The 22,365-nt window shown below is 42.5% G+C and overlaps 5 protein-coding genes across 7 annotated transcripts; 3 read left to right on the plus strand and 2 right to left on the minus strand.

The window, feature by feature from the left end:
- The first annotated feature begins 1,034 nt into the window (after positions 1–1,034).
- LOC141843570 (protein IQ-DOMAIN 17-like) lies at positions 1,035–2,846 on the plus strand. Its single transcript, XM_074731627.1, has 5 exons — positions 1,035–1,172; positions 1,239–1,511; positions 1,594–1,830; positions 1,910–2,050; positions 2,136–2,846. The coding sequence occupies exons 1-5, from the start codon at positions 1,038–1,040 to the stop codon at positions 2,844–2,846; spliced, it is 1,497 nt and encodes a 498-aa protein (XP_074587728.1). The 5' UTR covers positions 1,035–1,037.
- A 674-nt stretch (positions 2,847–3,520) lies between these two features.
- Positions 3,521–5,181, minus strand: LOC141843689 (alpha-L-fucosidase 1-like). Its single transcript, XM_074731740.1, has 3 exons — positions 4,649–5,181; positions 4,335–4,574; positions 3,521–4,253 (listed from the first exon to the last, which is right to left on the minus strand). Exons 1-3 carry the CDS (start codon positions 5,179–5,181, stop codon positions 3,572–3,574), a joined length of 1,455 nt encoding a protein of 484 aa, XP_074587841.1. The 3' UTR covers positions 3,521–3,571.
- A 3,731-nt stretch (positions 5,182–8,912) lies between these two features.
- Positions 8,913–9,839, minus strand: LOC141843090 (dehydration-responsive element-binding protein 1B-like). Its single transcript, XM_074731119.1, has one exon. The coding sequence runs from the start codon at positions 9,797–9,799 to the stop codon at positions 9,065–9,067; it is 735 nt and encodes a 244-aa protein (XP_074587220.1). The 5' UTR covers positions 9,800–9,839; the 3' UTR covers positions 8,913–9,064.
- Positions 9,840–13,330: 3,491 nt separating this feature from the next.
- Positions 13,331–17,431, plus strand: LOC141843053 (serine/arginine-rich splicing factor RS41-like). Of its 3 annotated transcripts, none has more exons than XM_074731069.1 (6): positions 13,331–13,400; positions 13,983–14,125; positions 15,313–15,425; positions 15,499–15,743; positions 16,815–17,075; positions 17,171–17,431. In XM_074731069.1, the coding sequence occupies exons 2-6, from the start codon at positions 14,020–14,022 to the stop codon at positions 17,196–17,198; spliced, it is 753 nt and encodes a 250-aa protein (XP_074587170.1). In that variant the 5' UTR covers positions 13,331–13,400; positions 13,983–14,019; the 3' UTR covers positions 17,199–17,431. The 3 variants fall into 3 exon arrangements, with proteins under 3 accessions (XP_074587170.1, XP_074587171.1, XP_074587172.1); XM_074731070.1 differs by having other exon boundaries at positions 13,338–13,400; positions 14,020–14,125; XM_074731071.1 differs by lacking the exons at positions 13,331–13,400; positions 13,983–14,125 and adding an exon at positions 14,961–15,125.
- Positions 17,432–18,270: 839 nt separating this feature from the next.
- LOC141843652 (protein DWARF AND LOW-TILLERING-like) lies at positions 18,271–20,475 on the plus strand. The gene is made up of 2 exons (XM_074731709.1): positions 18,271–18,311; positions 18,963–20,475. The coding sequence occupies exons 1-2, from the start codon at positions 18,272–18,274 to the stop codon at positions 20,459–20,461; spliced, it is 1,539 nt and encodes a 512-aa protein (XP_074587810.1). The 5' UTR covers position 18,271; the 3' UTR covers positions 20,462–20,475.
- The last annotated feature ends 1,890 nt before the right edge of the window (positions 20,476–22,365 follow it).

Raw genomic sequence — 22,365 nt, forward strand, 5'->3', positions numbered from 1 at the left:
AAGTAGAGAAGTAGACGGGGACGAAGAGAAGGAGCAACATAACGCCTGACCCTGCAGGGAAGGAATAAACAGGCAACAGGCAACAGGAAACAGGAAACAATATCTCCATCGCTAGCTGTAAAGAGTACTGGGCGTGCTTCTGTTGGGTGGGCTCCATGTTTGGTGAAAAAAAGTTGAAAATAAATAGAATTAGAATTTCAACAAAAATCAAATAGAAATTAAGTAAATTCATTTGCGCCCGTTTATATTATTTTTAAGTTAATCTATCAAGTTTGCTCTTCGGTCTGTCCGGGCATCGAGATGGATAGGTGGGAGATAGAGCACTTTCAAGGGCTCCACAATAACAAAAGAAATGGCAAACCAAGAGCGAGTCAAGAAGTAGAGGCCCCGAGACATGGTGCAATGATTAGATACGATGATTAGATCCGTAAGTGACATATCTAAATAATATTTAGAGTTAGAGATTCGATTGTAATAAATTTATAAAGATTTTCTTCTACATGAGTAGCGGATAGAATATTGATTGTTAGGTTGGATCGTCGTACGTGTTTTTTTATTTAACTTATTAATCGATAAAAAATTTTGATTAGCAAAGCATTTATTTTAAAAAAATAAAGTTAAAAAATAGATCATTCTAACAAACAATCTCGTATACAGCAGAAAGTCTGAGTGCGACTCATTCGTAACCATTCTGCGATTAGGTTTAATCCAACAAAGCAAATTCTGCGATTAGGTTCGATCAAGGCACTCGGGCTCACTCGCTCTGACTCACTTCGTGAACCGAGTCCAATGTCGCTATCCTCCAAGCCAAAGGACTGTCACGCTCGTTGCTGCCTCTCTCTCTCTCTCTCTTATTTTCTCTTCCCCACGTCCGTCGATAAAGAACCGCCCTGCAGAATTATGCTCGCGTGATACCAGTTGGTGATTTCTCCTCCCCTGCCCTCACTGTTGATGCTCTCTCTTTAGCTCTTGGGAATCTTTGGGTAACGGTTCGTGTCGATCGGCGAAGCTGCAGGCGCCGGAAACTCATCTTCTTCATGGGCAAGAAGAGCAGCGGTGGCGGCTCTTGGCTCACGGCCGTCAAACGCGCATTTCGATCTCCGACTAAGGATTCCGATAAGAAGACCTCCAGGCAACGTGAAGGCGCCAACCAAGACGACCACGAAGACAAGGTTAGATTTTTTTTTGTTCTCCGCGTTCACCTTCCTGCAAAGGTGACATCTTTTTGTATCCTGCAGCGAAGGCGGGAGAAGGGGAGATGGATCTTCCGCAAGCCGTACTCGCCTGAAGAGCAGCAACAGCAGGTGAGTTCGGCAGTCGCGGTGCCGGTGGTCTCGGCGGAGCGAAGGCACGCCATCGCGCTGGCCGTCGCATCCGCGGCAACGGCGGAGGCGGCAGTGGCGACGGCGAAGGCGGCCGTGGAGGTGGTGCGGCTCACCAGGCCTTCCTCTAGCTTCGTGAAGGAGCATTGCGCGGCAGTCGTCATCCAAACCGCCTTTCGAGGATACTTGGTACTTGCATTCTTCGGTTTCCCCTCGCCATCACCCCTTTCCCCTCTTGATTTCATCATTCGAACTTGGATTTTGGTGGAAGGCGAGGAGGGCGCTGCGGGCGTTGAAGGGGCTGGTGAAGCTGCAAGCGCTAGTGAGGGGCCACAACGTGCGCAAGCAAGCAAACATCACGCTGCGCTGCATGCAAGCACTGGTAAGAGTCCAGGCAAGGGTGCGCGATCAGCGGATGCGGTTGGCTCAGGAGTCATCTTCCTCCTTCAGCTGCGACACCTCTCTCTGTGACTCCAAGTATCTGCACCCCGCAGATAGGACGTCCATGGTAACCCAAGTTTTAACTACTAGTTTCCTCTTTCTCTTGAACTCTTCTTGCTCATTATGTTGCTCCTTGACGGATTCAGAATTCGAGAGAGGGGAGTAGTTTCACTGAAGATTGGGACGATCGCCCGAGTACGGTGGAAGAAATCCAAGCGATGCTTCGGTTCCAAAGGGATGAGGCGTTCAAGCGAGAAAGGGCGCTTTCATACGCCTTCTCGCATCAAGTAGGCAAATCCTCTCTTTTGCTTCCTCTGCATGTTTTCCTCTGGTCTGTGTCTGACGTCGACGTGCGTTCGTGTTGTACCTAAGCTTCGGAGATCAGACCGGAATCTATCCCTCTCGCTGGAGGATGACTTCGATGCCGAGGCAGGCTCGGCGGGAGAGTATGGGCCTGTCCGGTGGATGGACCGCTGGATGGCGTCAAGGTCCTCCTTTGACAACAGAGCAAGTAGCAGGCACGCCTCCGCAGAGTACCGTGATCCCATCAAGACGTTGGAGATCGACACCGCTCGCCCTTTCTCCTACGCCGTCTCCCCCAATCCTCGCCGTCAGACGCCGCCGGCCTGGCACCCATCTTCCCCCCTCCACCGATCCCCCGCCACGCCATCACCCTCCAAAGTGCGGCCTTTGCAGGTCCGCTCGGAGAGTCCCCGCGCCGGACGCGAGGAGCGCAGCTTCTACACCGCTTATACCCCCCGGCAGCAGCAGCATTCCGTGGCGGTGCCGAACTACATGGCGGCGACGGAGTCTGCGAAGGCGCGAGTGCGGTCGCTGAGCGCCCCAAGGCAGCGTCCAGGGACGCAGGAGAGGTGCGTCGGTGGCTTGGCCAAGAAGCGGCTGTCCTTCCCAGCGCCGGACCCATATGGGTGCCCGCAGAGCCTACGGAGCCCGAGCTTCAAAAGCGCTGCGGGTTGGTTCGCCGGGGAGCAGCGGTCCAACGCGTCGCCCTCCTGCAACGACAGCGTCGGAGGCGAAGCGTCACCATCGCCGACGGCGGACCTCCGGCGATGGCTCCGGTAAGCGGGGCACCGTGCTCTGCTTATGCTGTACCGTACATCAGTGTAGCTTTTTCTTGCTTTTTTGCTTTGGTGGGCTCACCCTTTCGTGCACTGGCCAGTGGGGTGGGATTGAGGCGTGCGAAAGCTTTCATTTTGATAAGTTGGCTGTGGTGGTGGTGGTGGCAGGCAAGGCCATGTGTGGACTCTGCTCTAGCTACTACGCAGCTCAAAAAGAAGTGCAGGTTATTGGTTCTCGTGGTGTTGTATGCCAGCCTTTGATGGGAAATCATGGGACGCGGCGTCACATCCAGCTCTGCGCTGGGGTTGAGCAGTGGACGGGGAAACGAAGAGAAGGGTTTAGTACAGTTTATTTAGGGTTTAAGGTCAGAAGGGCGAAGAGGCTTCTGATTAATCTTGTCTAAAGTTCTTATTAGCGGTAATAATTAGGCATCGTTGAAAAACGTTCCAAATTTAAATTTCTTCTGAATAAATCCGATTCAACAAAAATAATTATTAAATATTGTAAAAATTATTTTTATTAATTTATATTTATTTTTCTACTCCTATCAACATCATTACCCTTCTTTTTTGTTTTAGTAATAAGGATTATTGAAGTTGGTAAGATTGTTGAACAACAACATGGAATCCAGTGCTCAGTTATTATAAGATTGTTGAAGTTGGTAAGCTTCAAACAAGAGGAAGAAGAAGAAGAGATAGTGTTGGTTGAATTGCATGCTTTGATTCCCTTTAATTGAATTCCCCAGGGCTGTCGACTGAGGGGTCGTAATGCAGGCCCATCGCTGACAGCAGCGGAGTCCCACGCGACTTGGTGATCCGAATCTTCACCCGCGCCGCCGTCACCGACGTCGTCAGCCGGTGGAGCCGCTTGTACCCCACCGTCGTCCCTTTGGCCACCAGCTCCTCGTCGGCGTACACCTCGTGCTCCATGATCCTCTGTCCCAACGCGATCACTTCCTGGATCCTCACCACGTTGAAGCTCGTGTTGGCCTCCGGCAGCGCGAGCTCGATCCAGTGCTCGTCCTCCTGGTCGCTGCCGTCGGCAGCCCAGAAGGTCTGATCGTCGGAGTCGAGCACGTTGGCGGCTGCGAAGCCGCCGTCCGGACCGCCCCTCTCGCTGCTAGCCGTCGCGGCGCTTCCCGTCGCGAGGTCGTTTGAGAAAATGCGAGCGATCGCCGCGCGGAAGTCCTTCAGCCGCTGCGTGTCGTCGCCGGAGACAAGCCCGGTGGGGTTTGGGGGTACGTTGAGCAGCAGAACGCAGTTACGCCCGACGGAATTGTAGTAGATTTCCAAGAGCTGGCTCACCGATTTGGCCGTCTCGTTCTTGTGCCAGAACCACCCTGGCCGGATCGACACGTCACACTCTGCCGGCACCCAGTCCGTGCCGTGCGGATCGCCGGTCTTCAAGTAGCTGCTTCCGGTGATCCAAGTGAGCCAATATCGACAATAAGCCCGAATAGGAAATAAAACTTAATGCGATTGTCGTCTTCACCTTATGAGACTCGCATCTCCGATCCTGAGCTTGGTACGATTGACGGTGGACCAGCAGGGGTCTCCGGCACCTCCCGTCTCGTCTCCGACCCAGCGTACGTCGGGCCCTGCATCGGAGAAGATATTGATGGAGCTCTGCAGCTGCTTCACCGTCTCGAACCAGTCCCGGAAGTAGTAGTTCATCTTCGCCGCATCTGCCCCCTTCGCGCCATCGAACCATATCTCCGACATGCTCCCGTATCTGCACCCCCAAATCTACCATTTAATTATTACTGATTATATTCGCATTCATTTGAATTCTCACGCGATTCTAACTTGGTGAGCAATTCATGGAGCTGGGCCAAGTAAAACTCGTTGTACTCCGTTTCCCGGCCGTAGGTCTTCTCATGGCGATCCCACGGCGAGAGGTACAGCCCGACGTCGATCCCTCGGGACCTCGCAGCGTCGACGAATTCCCCGACGACGTCTCCCTTGCCATCCTTCCACGGGCTCTTCGCCACAGAGTGGTCAGTGTACTGCGACGGCCACAGGCAGAACCCATCGTGGTGCTTCGCGGTGAGTATGACCAGTGAGGCGCCGGCAGCCTCCGCGGCGTCCATCCACTGGTCGGCATTCAAACCGTCCGGGTCGAAGAGCCACGGGCTCTCGTCGCCGGTGCCCCACTCGGTGTCGGTGAAGGTGTTCACGCCGAAGTGGAAGAACATGATGACCTCGCGGCGTTGCCACTGGAGCTGCGACGCCGACGGGATCGGCAGCACCGGCAGCGGCGGCGTTGCGGAGTTGCAGAGGCTGAGATGGCGGAGGTGAAGCAAGGCCATGATCCAAAACCATGCGCTGCGCCTCGCCATGGCCTCTGCTTCACGGTATAACGATTCTAACTTGGAATTTAAGGTATGAAGAAGGGAATCTAGCGATGCAAAGGCGAAGATGGAATCAAAGCTCGCGGTAGGAGCGACATGGATGGATGCATGGATGGCAAGATGAGAGCAGATTTATAGAACATAAGAGAAGACAACAGAACAAGAAAAGAAAAAATAATTACTTTCTTTATTTACTTATTTATAAATTGTACTAATAAATATAATGATAATAAATATGGTATATAATTATAATAATTATAATGGTAATTACGGCACTAGATACGAAGAATCTTTATCGATTGGAATTCATTTACGATGATTTTTTTTTACTGTTATTTTTGTCATCATTATCCGATAAACTCAGTAGACTACGTAGAACATTGAGTTTGATTGTTCAGTTTATTAAAATGTTGTCTAAATAATAGTTTGGTGAATAATACGTTTTGGTATATTTTTTAAAATTCTAACAGGTTGTTTTTTAGAATATTATAAAATAATATTCTAAATAATAGTGATGAATTTCTCTCAGCGCCTATCTAATATTTTAACGGGAGCATACATAAATTAATTCTTAATGGCAATAAAAATAGTAGTATAATAATTGTAAATTTATTCTAATCGATAAAGATTTATCATATCGGCGCTGCAATCAAAACAGTAATTGTTATTATTTCTATAATGACTGTAATTATATATTATATTTTTTTCTATAAGTAATATACAGAACATTTATGTAAATAAGGTATAAGTATATATTATTATACGATAGCAAATCGGTAAAGAAAAAATTTATTAGACATTATTCACAAAATAAGTATGTTATTCTATAATAGAAAAACAATAAAAGAGAGCAATTATTTGTCTTCTTTTTTTCATCTCTTTAACAGATGATTCAGCAGCATAAGTGGGGATGGACGAGCTAGAATTCATGGAGTTTGGATAGTTATAATCGGGTATTCGACACATCGAGGAGGAAAAAAATATTTGATCATTATCTGATGTGTGGTCGAGTATCCATAAATTAACTACGTGAGTAATATCGGGTACCCGATAAATTTCAGATAGGATTAATCGGATCCACAACAATAAACTCGGATCGGACATTACCCGAACCAGACTTTTTATAATAATTACCTGACCAAATCAGGTTGGTCAGATTTCGGATACCCAACTCTAAATTTTCACCTTTTGTCATAAGTTGCGTATGTTCTATCATGCAAGGCGATGTACTATAGTGGTCAATTACATTTTCTCAATTTACATTTTTATAAATGATTATAGAGTTGCGGGATTCCTGGGATGATGAATTTTAACTTTTGCTTAAGTATGCTCTATCACGATGTTAAAGCTCTAATTTTTTCTCCTCTCGCAAAACTCTCTGATTCCTCCTTAATTGCTATTTGCTATTATTGTAAAATAACATATTTATACAAAATATGGTATACAATCTCAATTATTATAAAAATAATAATTATTATGGTTGTAATTGCAACAACAAATTCGATAAATCTTAATCAATTAAAATTAATTTATGATCATTATCATATACTGTCATTTTAATATAATTATCGATGCAGATAGGGGTTGGCATATCTGCATGTTCATCAAAAGTCAACATCTCGTTGACCAACCAAACTAAGAATAGAGATCATGGCTTGGAATTGCTAAGTACCACTATAAGAAAATGCAACATTTAATTACCGAATATTTGATCTGTTAATATGTCGCTAAATGCATTTAATGGTAGATTAGTGATAGAAAAAATTCATAATTATTGTCTTAGTTGTTAAATATCAACGATCATTTATAATAAATTGATCTTTAAATTAACAACTGTTTTATGAGAAACCTTACTGCGATGATCCGGTGGTAGAAATCCCCCATAACAAAAAATGATGACGTCTTCTCGCTTTCTTCTCGTGACATGACTAACTCTAATAGATTCATGCGGAGAATGACATTCTCTAGAATTACCTCGATGAGATATCTTTGATACCTAAATCATTATAAAGCTCCAAATAATATCATATAATTAAATGGTAGAGTAAATGGATCATAAAATAGATGATATGAGATGGTATAACATAAAATTCAATCTCTCTTCCCTCCTCTTATATAGGGAGAGAAGTCTAAAAGATGCGAAATTCAATGGACACAAAGGATTCTGTTATAACCGTCATTCCCATTGCGTGTTATAATAATTCTCGTGTCTTTTTGTATGCGGGGAGGTTGGATTGTTCGGCAGATTGATAGGTTGGATTGCTCAGCAGGTTGGCAAGGCCAGGAGGTCGAATTGCTCAACGTGTCAAGAGGTTGGCATGTCAAAAAGTTGAATTGCTATGTAGGCAAGTAGGCTAAGAGGTCAGGAGGTCGACGGATCTGGAGGTCGAACTGCTCTACAGATCAAGAGGTCGACATGTCAAAAAGTTAGACCAACTTAGACTAAAAGATAACTCAGGATGGAATCACATAGGTGCATCATGCTAACCTATAGCCAGCTAGATATCAATTGTATAAACAACTCAAATTTAATTCGATCGTTAAATTTTAAAATTAATTAAAATGCATAATTTGATCTATGCAGTTGACCGTAAACCCGTACAAATGGACCATCAACGGAGAGATATAAGGTTTGACAAATGTATTTAAGCCTCTTTGTTTGGTATAAGAATTTAGTTGATTTTCTTTTCAAAACCCATGTTTCTCTGAGAAAGGATGAAAGTGTTTTTTTTCCACCATTTATTTGCATTGGTTTCGATTAAATCAGAGCGTGTCTCGTAAGTGAAAAAGGTTAGGACAAAAAAATGTGTCATGGATAAATGGGAGATTTTAGATTTTTTTTCTTGATGAGAAAATTTTTGAAAAGGACAATTTTCCAAAGAATCATTTTTTTCAATTTGTCAAAACTAATCTAGTCGAACTCTGCAAAAAAAAAAAAAACTAATTAATTTCTTAATAATGGACAAGTGACTTTACTTTTTCCATTATGTTTGATGATTAATATTGATATGATGATATCTATATAATAATATGTAATTAAGGAGACAGATACATATGTTATATTTATTTACAGTTTATATATGTGTAATTAAAATTTACTACAGATATATAACAATTTTATCATTTTTATTTTAAAATTTCACTTAAATATGAAAGGATCATACTAAATAAGATCGGCATTCTCTGATTATATGTTAACAAACTTGTTCTAGATCTCCAAGGCGTTGGTGAGCACTTGACCAGCATCTAAATTCTACCATATCAAATATCACATTAGAAACAATGTGAAATTAATTTTAGAGAAATGATATTTAACATGAAAAATCCAATATGAATGGAGTATGACACTCACATGCAGCGGGTCCCACTATATGTCAGTGGAACCCACTGCTAATGTGAATGTCATGTTCCATGTTGAGATTTTTTATGTTAAGTATCATTTCCTTTAATTTTATATATTTTAATCGTAATATAGCTATGACGGAATGATATTTTTTTTTCAAAAAATAAATATAGATAAACATAGAGTGTGTGTGTTTATTTTAACGTAAAATATTATTTTAATTTTTAATATTTCACGATTTATATGTGTGCTTATTAAATTTAATGATTTTAATACACACAAAAGCTTTAAATACCTTCATTCAGTTTATCCCATTCAGAATTTAGCACCAGTTGAGAAAATCTTGGCACTCTACTGCTACTGCTGGTGACAAAACTGAACGAGGCACATCGAAGTCTGCACTAATTAACACGCTAATTTTACAGAGGACTCTTCGTTTCATATGAATGCCCCTTATTTCGTCGTTAATTAATTACTGACGAACATCATTAACCATCTGGATTAAATCTCTACTCCTCCCTAATCAGATCAGATGGAGTAGCTCCAGAGTGGCACGTCGGCGCCGGAGTCCTCGTCGTCGCAACTGAAGCCGCCGCCTGCCGGTGCCTGCACCAGAAATTCCTGGGACGTCGAATGTATGTCGGCGAAGTCATAGTAGCCCATATCCATGTGGTCGTAACTCATCATCTCCAGTGCCTCTCCTCCGCCGGTTTCGCTGTGGAGGCCGGTGGCATGGTCCGCCATCACCGGCGTGCCCTCCCCGACCGTCGACGCCGACGGGTAAGTAGCCGGCGCGACGCCTGTCTCAGCAGAGGATGCACCGGAGTCGTCCTTCGACCTCGGCGAAACCGGCGGCCGGAACGCCTCCGCAGCCTGCGCCGCGGCCCGCGCTACATCCCTGGAGCTGGAGAACGACGCCGGCACGCGGAGCCGCCACGCCGAGTCGGCGAAGTTGAGGCAGGCGTCGCGGCCGCGGAGCATCATCGCGGCCACGTCGTGGGCGCGCGCGGCCATCTCGGCGGTCGGGAACGTGCCCAGCCAGATCCTCGACTTCTTGTTGGGCTCTCGCACCTCGCACACCCACCTCCCCGCGGCGCCGCGCCGCCGCACTCCCCTGTACACCGGGTGCCGCGTTTCGTGGAACTTGGTCCTCCCCGCCGGACGCTTAGGCGGCGCCTCCGACACCGTCGCGTAGTACCAATTCTTCGCTCCCCCTCGGGAGTTCGGTTCGCCGGCGCCGTCATTACCGCGTGGCATCTCCATACGGCGATGCGATTCTCCCTAAACGCAAGCAATTGGCTACTTCACCAGTGGAATCAATGTCTTTTCGGGGGGAAGATTCGACTAGATATATATAGTGTCGGGCGGCGACGTCGCCGTCTTAAGGCGGGCACACGGAGAACAGCTGGAGAAAGGAGGGCAAATCTTAATAACACGATGACTAAATTATCTGCAAGGTCAATTCCAGCGGATGTGGCGGGCGGCGTGCGGATAAACGAACCTGGACACTCGCACGGCGTCTCGCCAGCTAAGCCGACAATCGGAGTAAGGAACTCGATCGGGGAAAAAACAAAAAATAAGCAGGAGAAGCAGCGTGCGCGAAGCAAGGAGGCACAGGCTCCCACACCGGGGATGGGAGGGGGGGGCCACGTGGGGAGAGTGACTAAGATATCCTATTTATTAGATGCGTTGACTCGGAGTTAGATTCACGAGATTTAGTTACGAGTGGACGTAGATGCGTCTCTATTTAATTAAGAGACGGAATCCAACTAATGAACCACGACACGTCGGTGACAGTTAGAAGCAGTACTTGGGAGCGCCGCCCGCGCAGTTTGCCAGCACGCGGTTTCTTTCTTCGCGAGGGTGGGGGACGACGTGGGCGGTGACAGCTGGGAATGTGAGTTGCGCCGCCCGTCAACTGTTCGCAGCCGCCGCCCCCCACCGTCTTCCCCTGCCGTAAATGCACGCTAATCCGCCTCACTGGCTCCCTCGATTACTTCGCGTGCCTGCAGTAAGTCAACGCCCCTGTGGATTCATGGGACTCAGTTTCTTGCTGGCTAGTTGCTCGTTGACGGTCAACGGTTATTTGATTTAGAATAATATTAAAATATTTTTGTTAAAAAATTAAATCTATATGATAATAATAAACATTGCTATTGTTCCGGTCAAGAAGTGCGTCTGGACACGTCATCGGATCTTTCTCGCCGTAGGAGTGGAACAGGAGGAGGACCTGAGGATGGTGAGAATTTCAGGGTCTTCAGAACCTGCGAATCACAATGAGCGTGAGTAGGAAGGCCAGGGGATGCTCGGCGCGCGACCACTCCGACGCTCAAGTTAGAAACAGGGGAAGGAGGAGGAAGATAAACAGTAGCGAGCTTGAGCGTAAAGAGGAGTAGGAGTTGAAGAAGATACCTGCTGAAGGGAGTGGTCGTTTTAGGGGAGATGAGCGTGTATACCTGTCACGTCATCATTTAAGGAATGTCCTATCATGATTAATGAGGTGTCAGGAATAATCGAGTCCCCTGTTCCATCGCCTGTAAAGTGTTATCTTGTCACAGTCCGCGCGGACAGCAGAGAGATAGTAGTAATTAATGGAAGCGTAGGCTTTGTCAGAAGTCATGATGGGATAAGCCAGGGCACTGTAGGGCGCTTCGTCGGTTCGGCTTGGTAAAGGATATGTGAGGCGAGAGCCTTCGACGTCAAAGCGCTTCGGAGGTTGAATGGGGATGTAATCCGAGTGGGAGAGGGGAAGAAAGGATCGCATGGGCGATTCAGCCAAAGGGTAGCCGAATGGGCGATTCGACGGGTGGCCGAATGGACGATTCGGCCAAAGGGTGGCCAAATGGGTGATTCAGCCAAAGGGTAGCCGAATGGACGATTCGGCTAAAGGGTGGTCGAATGGGAACACGTCTGTACTCTAAGTGACTTGGCCAATCAAGTTCATAGATTTGACTGGTTGGGCTCTTAGGATAGGACCAGACTTGGACTCGAGTCTAGCTGAGGGCCCCTCTGACTATCCCCGTAACAGCTATAGATTAAATAAAGAATTATTCTATATTGATACGGTTGAATTTGCATGTTTTATATATTGATACGATTTGATGAAACAGTTATTGAAATTTATAATTTAAAACCATTGTCGTATATATATTTGCATATACAGAAATGAAGATATAGGAAACAAAGTTCGTATGAAAGGGCCATCCAATCCAATCAATCATAATAGTCAGTCGAGTCGAATGGGTCGATTAATTGAATAGTCTAATACATTAGATAGGTTGGTCTATCAAATGAGTCAAACAATGTCGATTAGTCCAATTAGCCAAAAGACACATCAAGTCAAGTCAAGTCAAGCAATTTTTAATGGGCCCATCAAACCAAATGCACAAAATAACTCCGACATTCCAAGTATGTGAAACATGCCAAGCTTTTTTTTTTTTAAAAAAAATTATTTTTGTTCTTCTTCCCTGTAAAGTGAACAAATAAATGAAAATGTTCATGTACTATTCATCCAACTGTAGTTTCTCGATTTACCTCTTCACATATTCGTATGACCGCATGTACTAGAATTCAATTATCCCTCTAATTTCCTATTAATAAAAGGGCTCTTCGAATCAATATAAATAAAAAAAGACAGTTATACCATAGGCTATGCGCAATAGAATATCTATTCAATCTTCTATACATCTAAGATTCGAATCCCAACTATCATACATTGTAAGATAAATTTTTTCTAACAAGAGGTTGATCTAAGAATGCTGAGTTGTTGGACCGCCTATTACAAATACTTCCCGATTTATTTCAGTGGCTGATAAAATTTTTTTATAAGATAGAATCGATCAGGATTAGTCATCCGAACAACTGATAATTAAATAAAATAAATAAAAAGATAATTATACTGTACAAAAATTTAAGGTTTAATTTTTTGATACCTCAATTTTTTCTTAAAATCATGTTTCATTTTAAATTTGTCATTAAAAAGATATTCTATTTTATTATTTAATCATATATAATTACTTAATTATCTTTTAATATTATTCAGTACAATAATACTAAATATGTGTTATAGTAATTATGAAATAATAATTATTCAATATGAATGAGAATAATAGAAATTTATATTATAATAATTATAAAATTATAACTGTTATAATATGTTTGATTTAAAATTTAAACCAAAGATAACAGCGTGTAGGATGGAATATTTGAGTAATCATATAAAACCGAACAATAAATAAGATGTATTTTGATAAAAAAAAATTAAAATGAGACGTATTTGATGATTTTAAAAAAATGCCCTTTGACTTTTGATATTTCACTTATGACAATTATAAAAATCAATTCCCCAAAGAGCTGTGAAAAGAAGAACTGAGATTGAACAACGATCTTGTAATAACCAACCTTCTCAAAGGTCAAAGTCATTTGTCAAAATGGAATCCAACAATTGAACATCAAATGGATCTCTTTTGAGTACAAATCCTGATGTAAATTATTTTTAACTAATGATAATCCCAGTTAGAATCCAACAATTGAACATCGAATGGATCTCTTTTGAGTAAAAAAAATCCTATGATGTAAATTATTCTTAACTAATGGATTAATAGATCTTTGTCACACACAACTTCATCTTTGTCAGGAAGAATCATGTTATCACGGTTGTCCAGCATGGCCTGGATTTTTAACCTAGTCTGCCTACGTGGAGGCTGACAATTGGCCACATAAAATATCTTTGCCGTGGAGCCTCCTATTCGAGGTCCTATAAATACCCTATCCTGCAATTGTTTTGGTCAAGCTTTTTGTTCTTCTTTTGCCGGCGCATCAGGACTAGGGTTTTGCTTCAGATCCTCATCTTTCTCGTTCGAAGGTGAACCATCCCATCGGACTCCTTTAGTCAAGTATCTGTGCCTGTATGATAATTTTGTTTGATCGTATGCTTGCTTTGCGTATTCTTTTTTTTTTTATTTTGTTTTTCGAGTATCTCGTGGATGACTGGTTCTCTCTGCGCTGAAGTTGTTTTTGTTTAAATTGTGGTTGTAAGTCTGGATCTGGATGATCGATGTCGGTGGTAGAAGGAATTATGCCCGTTGATGTCCGATCTGATCCAGATCTGCTGAAATAAAGTATATCGTTGATATCGTTCTTGTTCTTGTAGAAAGCACTGATTTTAGCAGAGTTCTGGTTGTAAATAACCTTTAGATTTGTTTCCATCTGAGAAGGTGTCTATTAGAGTTGCTAGTGAACTCTTGTTGTCTTTTCAAGAAAAAGTCTTTTTTTCCTTTTAAAAAATAGAAAAGGGCGAGTTCTTGCTGTAACTATTTGAAACAATGATGGGCCAATTGTCTTTTTTGTCCAATATGATACGAACATCATTAATGTAACATAAATGAGTCGTGCCTTCTTTATTTCTTCAGTCTTGTGTTTAATTTTTCTCCCTTCTTCCTTGTAGATTCAAGTGCATCTAAATTTCAACTATTTGATACCAGATGAGGCCCATTTTTTGTGGAAACTTTGAGTATGATGCTCGCCAATCTGAGCTGGAGCGCCTTTTCAGCAGATATGGGAAGGTTGACAGGGTAGATATGAAATCAGGTAAATTTTATTTCTCAGAGATCAGAACTACCCGCGTGTTAAAAGGAACTTAGTCCTACTTTGTCTTGTGCTATCCTCCATTTTGTTTGAATTGATCAATAACTCTTTGGATATGCTATTATATATTACTGGTCTTTAAGATTGGTTGTATTTTGGGTTTAGATTTTAATTTGTTGTTTCCTGTGCTGTTTGCTTCTCCATTCACCTGACTTGCTCAAGAATTGAACGCAATTGTATAGAGATCGCAAAGGGAGATACTTATTTGCAAGTCCTGTTTATCAATGTTCTCTCACTCTTGATCTACAGCTGGTTTAACAGATAGTGATATTAAATTTTACATAAGTTTTGCATTGGCATAATTGTTTTGAAATGGATGACATATGAGGGCCATCAATTGATTACAGAAGTATTAAAGGCATCATAATGGTTTATTCTGTCACTGGTACTTTTTCTCCACTGGGAGAGTCCTCTATATCGCAAGGTGACCCGATGAATAAACTGCAGCAGCTTGTACACTCCAGTTTTGCCTTCAGTTACGAGACAATACAGCATCACCATGGAAATCGTTTTGTTGAGTTTTGAAGAATTGGAAGGCTCAGTCTAGTGAATGAGAGTATTTTATTTTAAGGTTAGCCCACATACTCAACACTTTCTTTGGTGCAGGAATATCTGGAGAACCTATTTTCTTCCTCGATGATGAGGTGGCATCACCTTTCCTGCCTGTGCCCGAGCCTCATCTCCTTGCCTATTTCCAGGAGCTGATCCGATCAACCATGCTCTATGGCACTGTCCACCTGGAATCATTTTCCAGCAAGTCCATTGACTTCCATTTTCTATGAACCTTGCCCATCCTTCCCATCCGGTCATGTTCTCCATGCCCTTGCCGCTGACAGGCTGGAGAATAGATGAAGAACGCACGATCTCTTCAATGGCCTACCACAACAGACTTACTTTGCCCTATTATACCATGACATCATTTAGTTCTACTTCTACATATGAGGTCTGTTCTTGATTTTTCTCATTTTTAGCTTTGACAGAAATGAGATGTCTTTTCTTTAATAATTTGTAGAATTCAGCGAGACATACCAGACTCAGTGGTCTCAGGGAGTTTTGTAGCTTAGCTTTAGTTCCTAAGATGTTTCTTTCTGATTTTTCTAAATTCTTTCTCTTTCAAAACAAATGTGCAGGATTTGCATTTATTTACATGGACGATGAACGGGATGCTGAGGATGCTATTCGCGCCCTTGATAGGACTGAGTTTGGGAGACAGGGAAGGCGGCTTCGTGTTGAATGGACGAAGGTAAACACAACTGAATAGCTTGTCCCTTTGTGTCTTATATATATTTTGTTAAAAAAATCTAAATACTTGACAGCAAGAGCGAGGAGGAGGAGGTGGTAGGCGATCAGGCAGTTCAAGAAGATCTCCTGCAAACACAAAGCCTACAAAAACTTTGTTTGTCATAAACTTTGATCCAATCAATACAAGGACGAGAGATTTGGAGAGACACTTTGAAACTTATGGGAAGATATTAAATGTTAGGATTAGAAGAAATTTTGCCTTTATCCACTTTGAGGATCAGGAGGATGCTACAAAAGCCTTGGAGGGAACTAACATGAGGTTTCTTCTTCTTTCTACCAATTTTAACTTTTTTCACATACTGTGTTATTCTTTCTTTTTTTTCTTAATTTTTTCAATGTATATGTTTACAGAGGGACCTTATCTTTTGTTACAAATATCTCATTTGTCTTCTTCCTTTCAGTTGTTAATTACATTGACTTTAATTCATTTAATCTCAATCATTCCATTGTATTTTCAAAGAAAATGTTATTTTGATTGAATTGTTTGTTTATCTTCTACTCTTTGTACGTCTTATGCTCTGTTAGTACGCAACTGTAGAATCTAATAATATGATTGTAGTGCCATATCATGATTGCCTGTTGATGACAAAGAGTTATAAAAAAAAAAGTTCTTGTTTTTGTGTTTTCTGAAAGCTAATCAAAATGGGAGTAGGTAGTAATAGTTTGTAGGAGTTACTAAAACTGAAAGATGAAACTAATTTTACAGACTATCATTTTTTCTTTGTATTAGCATTTAGGTCGTCTATGTTATCAAAAAAGAAGATGAAATTTATATGTAACATGAACTAGTTTTTGAATGCTGCATGGATAAATACAGAAGAGGGTCACTGTTGGGTAATGGAGCATTATTGTTGTATTATGGTCAAGGATCAAGTTTTTGAATGCTCTGGGGAAAATTGACCTTGTTTGAAATGTTTTTGGTCTTTTAACTGTAGCATGAATATGTTTTTGTTGATGGATTTTATTTGGATGAAGGATATTAGATATTTTGGTGGGTCAGGTTGCATAATCTTTTTTTCTTCCTGTAGTTTCTTGCTCATGCTTGTATATATTTAGCTGATGTGAACGGTATCGAGGTACTATCTTTCCTATAATGCAAATTTGATTTGTCGTTTACTAATTATCTAAGTATTTACTCGTGATGATATAGCCTTACGTAGAATTCAATAATGGGATATCCACAGTTGGGGTTCTCAGCTGCTGTTTTTTATTTGATTATATTCCCATGGGACTACAGGTTCTTTGACATTAATGAACATCAAAACCTATAAATGATGCCTATAACTCTCAGCATTGCTTTTGTGTTTATCTTATCCCCCTAATGTTGCAGTAAATTGTTGGATCGGATTATTTCCGTGGAGTATGCTCTTCGTGATGATGACGACAAAAGAAATGGGTACAGCCCTGAGAGAAGAGGTAGAGATAGATCTCTGGAAAGGAGAGGCCGTGACAATGGGCGTTCTCCAAGTCCATATGGAAGAGGCAGGGAGAGGGATAGCCCTGATTATGGTCGCGGTTCAAGTCCATACAACAAACTGGAAAAAAGGGCCAGTCCTAATTATGGAAGAGCTGGAAGCCCTGGGTATGAAAGGTATGCTATTATGAAGCTTTCTCTCTACTGCTCCTGCTCCTGCTCCCATATCTTATCTGTTTTATTGAATTGTTCCTTTTAAAAATCTTGTGCAGAGACTCTCCAAGGCAAGAAAGGGAGTGATGGTGTCGCAGCTTATGCAATGCAAATTCTACTTTAGTGTCGAATCAAGCACTGTTAATGAATGTTGTGCTTTATATGCATGTGTCTTGAACTATTTGTGCTTTAGGCAGTGGACAAAATTATGTGTTCTGTGTTCCAATATGTTCTAGAGCTTTTACTAATGGACAAGCTTGTGATCATTAAGTTGAAAATTTCCAGCTGCAATACTAGTTGTGAAAAATATTGAATGTCTTCATTTGCGATGTTAGCATGCGTATTTAAAAGAATTTTAAAATAATTGTTTAGTTTTTTTTAAATAATTGATTTTTTATTATTAGTTTCGGATGTGTCAAATTTACTATAGAATCTAATCTCGTCGAGTCAGGCTTGAAAACCGACGTGGCTCAGCTCCGAAGTTCTCGGAGCTCCCATCGGCTGTAGCTCACGTCATGCTACACGCGTCAACATCTTAGCGGTAGTGCATCCCGGTCTTGGGATGTCCGGTGTCAGCGTCGCCCCACCCCATCCCCGCACGCCCACGCGGGGTTGGTCGAACCAAGAAGTTTCCGGTCGCGGTACGGTCACCGACCAGCCCTGAATCTGATTCCCCCAACGGTCGAATTGGCAAAAGCGTATTATTATTATTACCAACGGTCAAAATCAGTGCCAAGCGTGTCCGTCCGATGCGGATCCAACGGGAGGACATCGCGAACAGGACCGTCCCAGGAACCCGATTCCCTACGGGCTGTGGAGTTCTTTTTGCCCTCCGCCTGGTGCCGTCCGTGGCGACTCACTTCAACCCCCGTCGCAGTAGCAGAGAGAGAGAGAGAGAGAGACCAAGGAGAGAGGAGGAGACAGAGCAGGAAATGGAAGCAGTGCCCAAGGAGGAGGAAAAACACACCAAAAGACCCTAGTTTTCCCTTCTCGAATCTCTTCTTCTCTAATTTTTGAACTTGAGGAAATCAAACTAGTGGAAGTTTTGGATTGGGGGATGCCACTGGAAAGCTAAACTTTCTCCTTTTTCGTTTTCTTTAATCAGGTAATTGCGAGGAAGATCATGGAGCTGAAGGAGACCTCTGCAATGATCAAACGACATGCTTCGATGTGGAGTGTCGACGTGCTCAGATCATCTCGGTAATGTTTTCGAATCTGTATCGCTCTTGTTTTCTGATCTTTTTTTTTCTCTCACACAGTTATATAAAGAATAATAATAAGGAAAAGAGAAGTTTCATTGAAAGAGTTTGCCCCATTGTTTGATTCTTTCACACAGTTCTAGTTTGTTCAATGCGTTAGAAGAATCTATGAACAAGGAACTAAAAGATAACTTGCATCCGATTTTTCTTTTCTTTGATCGTTCGTATTTCACTCGTTTCAATTGAGGTATCAAATCATTCATTCTTTCCGACGGTAGTCGGTGTTTCTTTCCTTGAAAAGAAAAAGGAACAGGGAATTTTTTATCTTCTCGACATAATATTTCATTTTGTTGATCTGCATAAAGAAACAATTGGGACGAGAGGCAGAGGATGTTGGCTGGGTGCTCGTCGAGGCTGCTGTCGGCGGGGCACAAATTGAGTGAGAGTGGTGAGAATAACGTTCTTACTCATTCTCACCGTCCACCTCCTCCGACGCAGCAGATGAGCACCCGCCGGCTCGACCTGCCCTGCAGCATCTCTTCCTCCTCTTGCAAGGAGAAGAAGAAGACGCCGCCGGCGAGCCGAGTCGCTTCTTGCCCCTTTATTAGGCCGCAGAACCCAGTAACGCATTCTTTTTCCTCGTCTTCCATAGTGCCCCAAGCATCCACGTGGCGCGGCGGAGCCATTGACGTGGCGGACGCTGGTGGCGTCGGCAGGCACTGGGATCGCCGGAGGAGCAGGAAAAGATCCAACGAACTCGATACCCTCGACGACAGCGACCGAACCAAGAGGACGAGGGCCGGCGAGCTCGAGGATGACTCGAGCACCGGTGAAGAAGACGAGAAATACACAATCGAGGATTCGTCTCCCGGCTCCAGCTCTTGGTGCAGAGACAACAGCTCATCGCCAGAGAAGCGTAATGAATCTAGTCGTTACGTTGCCGGTGCAATAGGCAACCCGACGGAGCAGCAGGGGTTTGAAGTCGTGAGCTTTCTCACGTCCTGCGCCGAGTCCATCGCCTCGGCGAACTGCCTAGCCATCCCCTTTTTCTTAGCTCGACTCGGCGAGACGGCCACCCCGACCGGCACCTCCCCCATCCACCGAGTCGCCGCCTACTTCACCGAAGCTTTTGCGCTCCGAGCCGTCAAGTTGTTCCCTCGCATCTTCTCCATCGCTCCGCCGCGGAGCCTCGTTCACCCTTCCGACGACGACAACCACGTGGCCTTGCGGGTCCTCGACTGCACCACTCCGATCCCAAAGTTCCTCCACTTCACCGTCAACGAGATGCTATCGAAGGCATTCGAAGGGCAAGACAGAGTGCATATCATCGATTTCGACATCAAGCAAGGCGTTCAGTGGCCAAGCTTGCTCCAGAGCTTGGCTTCCAGGCGTCAACCGCCCACACACGTGCGCATCACCGGAGTCGGGGAATCCAGGCAGGAGCTCGCCGACACAGGGCTCAGGCTATCTCGTCTATCGGAGTCGCTGGGCCTCGCCTTCGAGTTCCACGCGGTCGTGGACAGGGTGGAGGACGTGAGGCTCTGGATGCTCCATGTCAAGAGGGAGGAGTGCGTGGCCATCAACTGCGTTCTACTGCTTCACCGGGCGCTCCACGACGAGACCGGGAAAGCTTTCTCCGACCTTCTTGAGCTCGTCAGGAGCACGAACCCGGCAATCGTGGTGATGGCAGAACAAGAAGTGAAGCACAACGAAGCCAATTGGGGGAGAAGGATGGCCAGATCATTGAAGTACTACGCGGCCATCTTTGACGCCTTGGATCATGCTATGCCCAAGGACAGCCTTGCCAGGATCAAAGTCGAAGAGATGTTTGCCAAAGAGATCAGGAACATAATTGCTTGCGAAGGCGACGATTGCGTCGAAAGGCATGAAAATTTCGAGGGCTGGAAGAGGCTAATGGAGGACGGCGGCTTCAGAAACCTGGGATTCGAACAAAGAGAGATGCTTCAAATTTACATGATACTGAAGATGTACAGTTGCAGTGAGAACTACAGGTTGGAGAAACAAGGGGAAGGTGAAGCACTCACTCTCAAGTGGTTGGATCAGGCTCTCTACACTGTCTCAGCTTGGGTTCCTTCAAAAGTCGCAGGCAGTTCCTCTACATCTCAATCAAATCTGCTGGCTTCTGCATGAGTTTTTCACACTCCTTACAGATTCTTTTATACCATTCTTACAGATACATTAATTCTTTATTCTTTTGTTGTTTAATTAGTCTCATCGCTTCTTCAATTGTTGTAATATTGATGATCCAACTGAAACTGAAAGGTTCAATCGTTCAAATACATTATGTTGTTTACTCTTTTTCTCTGTATCTGCAGAAACAAAGTTAAATGTTTTTATTCCCAATTCTATTGAGTTCATTCATGTCCAAACCAACAACAAACAGACCAACATCGATATATAAGATCTGTTACTGGTGAAGTTCCTCTCTGTGAGGATCTTCAGTAAAGTGCCAAGGGTTGACAATGGGCATTTTGTTTGACCTCAACGCTGTGCTAAAGTCTTTACTTAAAATTTCTTCAGTAAAATCGAAGAATTTACGATTGACAAACTCGATCGGCTTTCATTAAGCTGCTGTGCAGCATTTACTGTCTCATGTGAAGAACATTGTTACTCTTTAATTCTTGTCTGGGGATTCATTTCTGTGCTTTAATTTTTTCTATTAAATGAGACGTTCTGCTTCTTCAACTAACTGAGGCATCACTTAAGAATCTTGGCACTCACTTTATTCTAGCATCGAAGCTTAATTTAATTACATTTATTTATTTATTTTGTCGAGATAAATTATTTTATGTGTAAGAGAATATTGTTAATATTTTGTTTAGGATATATATAAAAATTTATTATGGTAAAAAAAATTTATAGTTTTAAATTGATTGATTTGTAAGTCAACTTGTCCTTTAAAAATGGAAGAGCAACTCAGTTTACAAAATAAGTTTTTAAGTCGAAATGATTATTTTTGGAGGCGCAAATTTATTTATAAATCAATTTACATTTTAAAATGGACTCAAAATGATTACAAGTTATTTAATAAAGCGGTTTGCTCAGAGTCGAATTTTCATTAAAATAATATATTTTTTTAGTATACTAAATTATTAGTGTTCTATTTATGGGGTGCAAAATTTTATAATTATTAAAATTTTGAAGATGCAAATCAATAAATTAATAAAATAGACATGAGTTTGAAATTTCATCAAATGGACTCATGTAAGGAAGTTAATAGCCTTGGGGCATAGTTGAGTTGGGTAAGGATCGAATTTTGATGAAATCGAGGCAATGCCCTCTTCTATCATGGTTAACTGTAGCTTTCGATTTACCTCCTCACAGATAGTCGTGGGACCGACTGTGTGAGACTGCTAGAGTGGTAGATTTCATTTTTACTTTTTTTGCTGAAGAAATGTAAGGAAGCTAATAAATTGTGTATATGTAAATAACAGTAAAAATTAAATATTTTGTATCTATTTTTGATATTTTTTTAAAAAATTTCTTGTGCCCTAAATGTTTAGTTTAATAAATAAGCAATAAATTTAGTAATCAGTCATAAATTTTTTTTATAATAATGATTTTGTTTTTAGATTTAATTAGGTCTTATGGCTAAAGCTTTTGTTAATTATAGTCATAATTTGATTCAACAGTAATTTTGAAATCATTAATTCTTAATTACAAAGGACCTGTTGGGATAAATTTGTCAGAAATCTTTAACTGATGAGCATTAAACTATAGCAAATAGATTTATCTATAGGCTCAAATCAAACATTTTCCTTGGGCAAAAACTTAGATAATAAACGAAATGTTGGATATTGAGGCTTAAAGGATCAATATGGTTTGGTGAAAAATTAAGGTGTTATTAATCAATGAAAGTCATAATTGAGTTCAAAATCGGAATCTACGTTTTGGGTAGATAGATCTAAATTATTAATTTGCTCAAAATCGAATAAGGGTGAATAAGAAATTAATTATTCAAAATCAGTCCAAAATAATATTAATTATTAATTAATGTTATATAAGGGAGTGCATCAGAAACAACCCTTCAAATC

The sequence above is a fragment of the Curcuma longa genome, chromosome 12, assembly GCF_044706935.1.
Source record: "Curcuma longa cultivar G26 ecotype Majalengka, Jawa Barat chromosome 12, ITB_CL_G26_1.1, whole genome shotgun sequence".
Classification (NCBI taxonomy): Eukaryota; Viridiplantae; Streptophyta; class Magnoliopsida; order Zingiberales; family Zingiberaceae; genus Curcuma; species Curcuma longa.

What these genes read in the sequence shown, in the direction of transcription:
- LOC141843570 (XM_074731627.1), top strand. Translation starts at nt 1,038, where the DNA reads ATGGGCAAGAAGAGCAGCGGTGGCGGCTCTTGGCTCACGGCCGTCAAA. An exon ending in AAGACGACCACGAAGACAAG is followed by an intron (nt 1,173 to 1,238) that starts GTTAGATTTTTT and finishes TGTATCCTGCAG; the next exon opens with CGAAGGCGGGAGAAGGGGAG. An exon ending in CCGCCTTTCGAGGATACTTG is followed by an intron (nt 1,512 to 1,593) that starts GTACTTGCATTC and finishes TTTTGGTGGAAG; the next exon opens with GCGAGGAGGGCGCTGCGGGC.
- LOC141843689 (XM_074731740.1), bottom strand. Translation starts at nt 5,181, where the DNA reads ATGGCGAGGCGCAGCGCATGGTTTTGGATCATGGCCTTGCTTCACCTC. An exon ending in CTCCATGAATTGCTCACCAA is followed by an intron (nt 4,575 to 4,648) that starts GTTAGAATCGCG and finishes TTGGGGGTGCAG; the next exon opens with ATACGGGAGCATGTCGGAGA. An exon ending in GGAGATGCGAGTCTCATAAG is followed by an intron (nt 4,254 to 4,334) that starts GTGAAGACGACA and finishes CACCGGAAGCAG; the next exon opens with CTACTTGAAGACCGGCGATC.
- LOC141843090 (XM_074731119.1), bottom strand. Translation starts at nt 9,799, where the DNA reads ATGGAGATGCCACGCGGTAATGACGGCGCCGGCGAACCGAACTCCCGA.
- LOC141843053 (XM_074731069.1), top strand. Translation starts at nt 14,020, where the DNA reads ATGAGGCCCATTTTTTGTGGAAACTTTGAGTATGATGCTCGCCAATCT. An exon ending in CAGGGTAGATATGAAATCAG is followed by an intron (nt 14,126 to 15,312) that starts GTAAATTTTATT and finishes ACAAATGTGCAG; the next exon opens with GATTTGCATTTATTTACATG. An exon ending in GGAAGCCCTGGGTATGAAAG is followed by an intron (nt 17,076 to 17,170) that starts GTATGCTATTAT and finishes AATCTTGTGCAG; the next exon opens with AGACTCTCCAAGGCAAGAAA.
- LOC141843652 (XM_074731709.1), top strand. Translation starts at nt 18,272, where the DNA reads ATGCTTCGATGTGGAGTGTCGACGTGCTCAGATCATCTCG. An exon ending in GACGTGCTCAGATCATCTCG is followed by an intron (nt 18,312 to 18,962) that starts GTAATGTTTTCG and finishes CGTCTTCCATAG; the next exon opens with TGCCCCAAGCATCCACGTGG.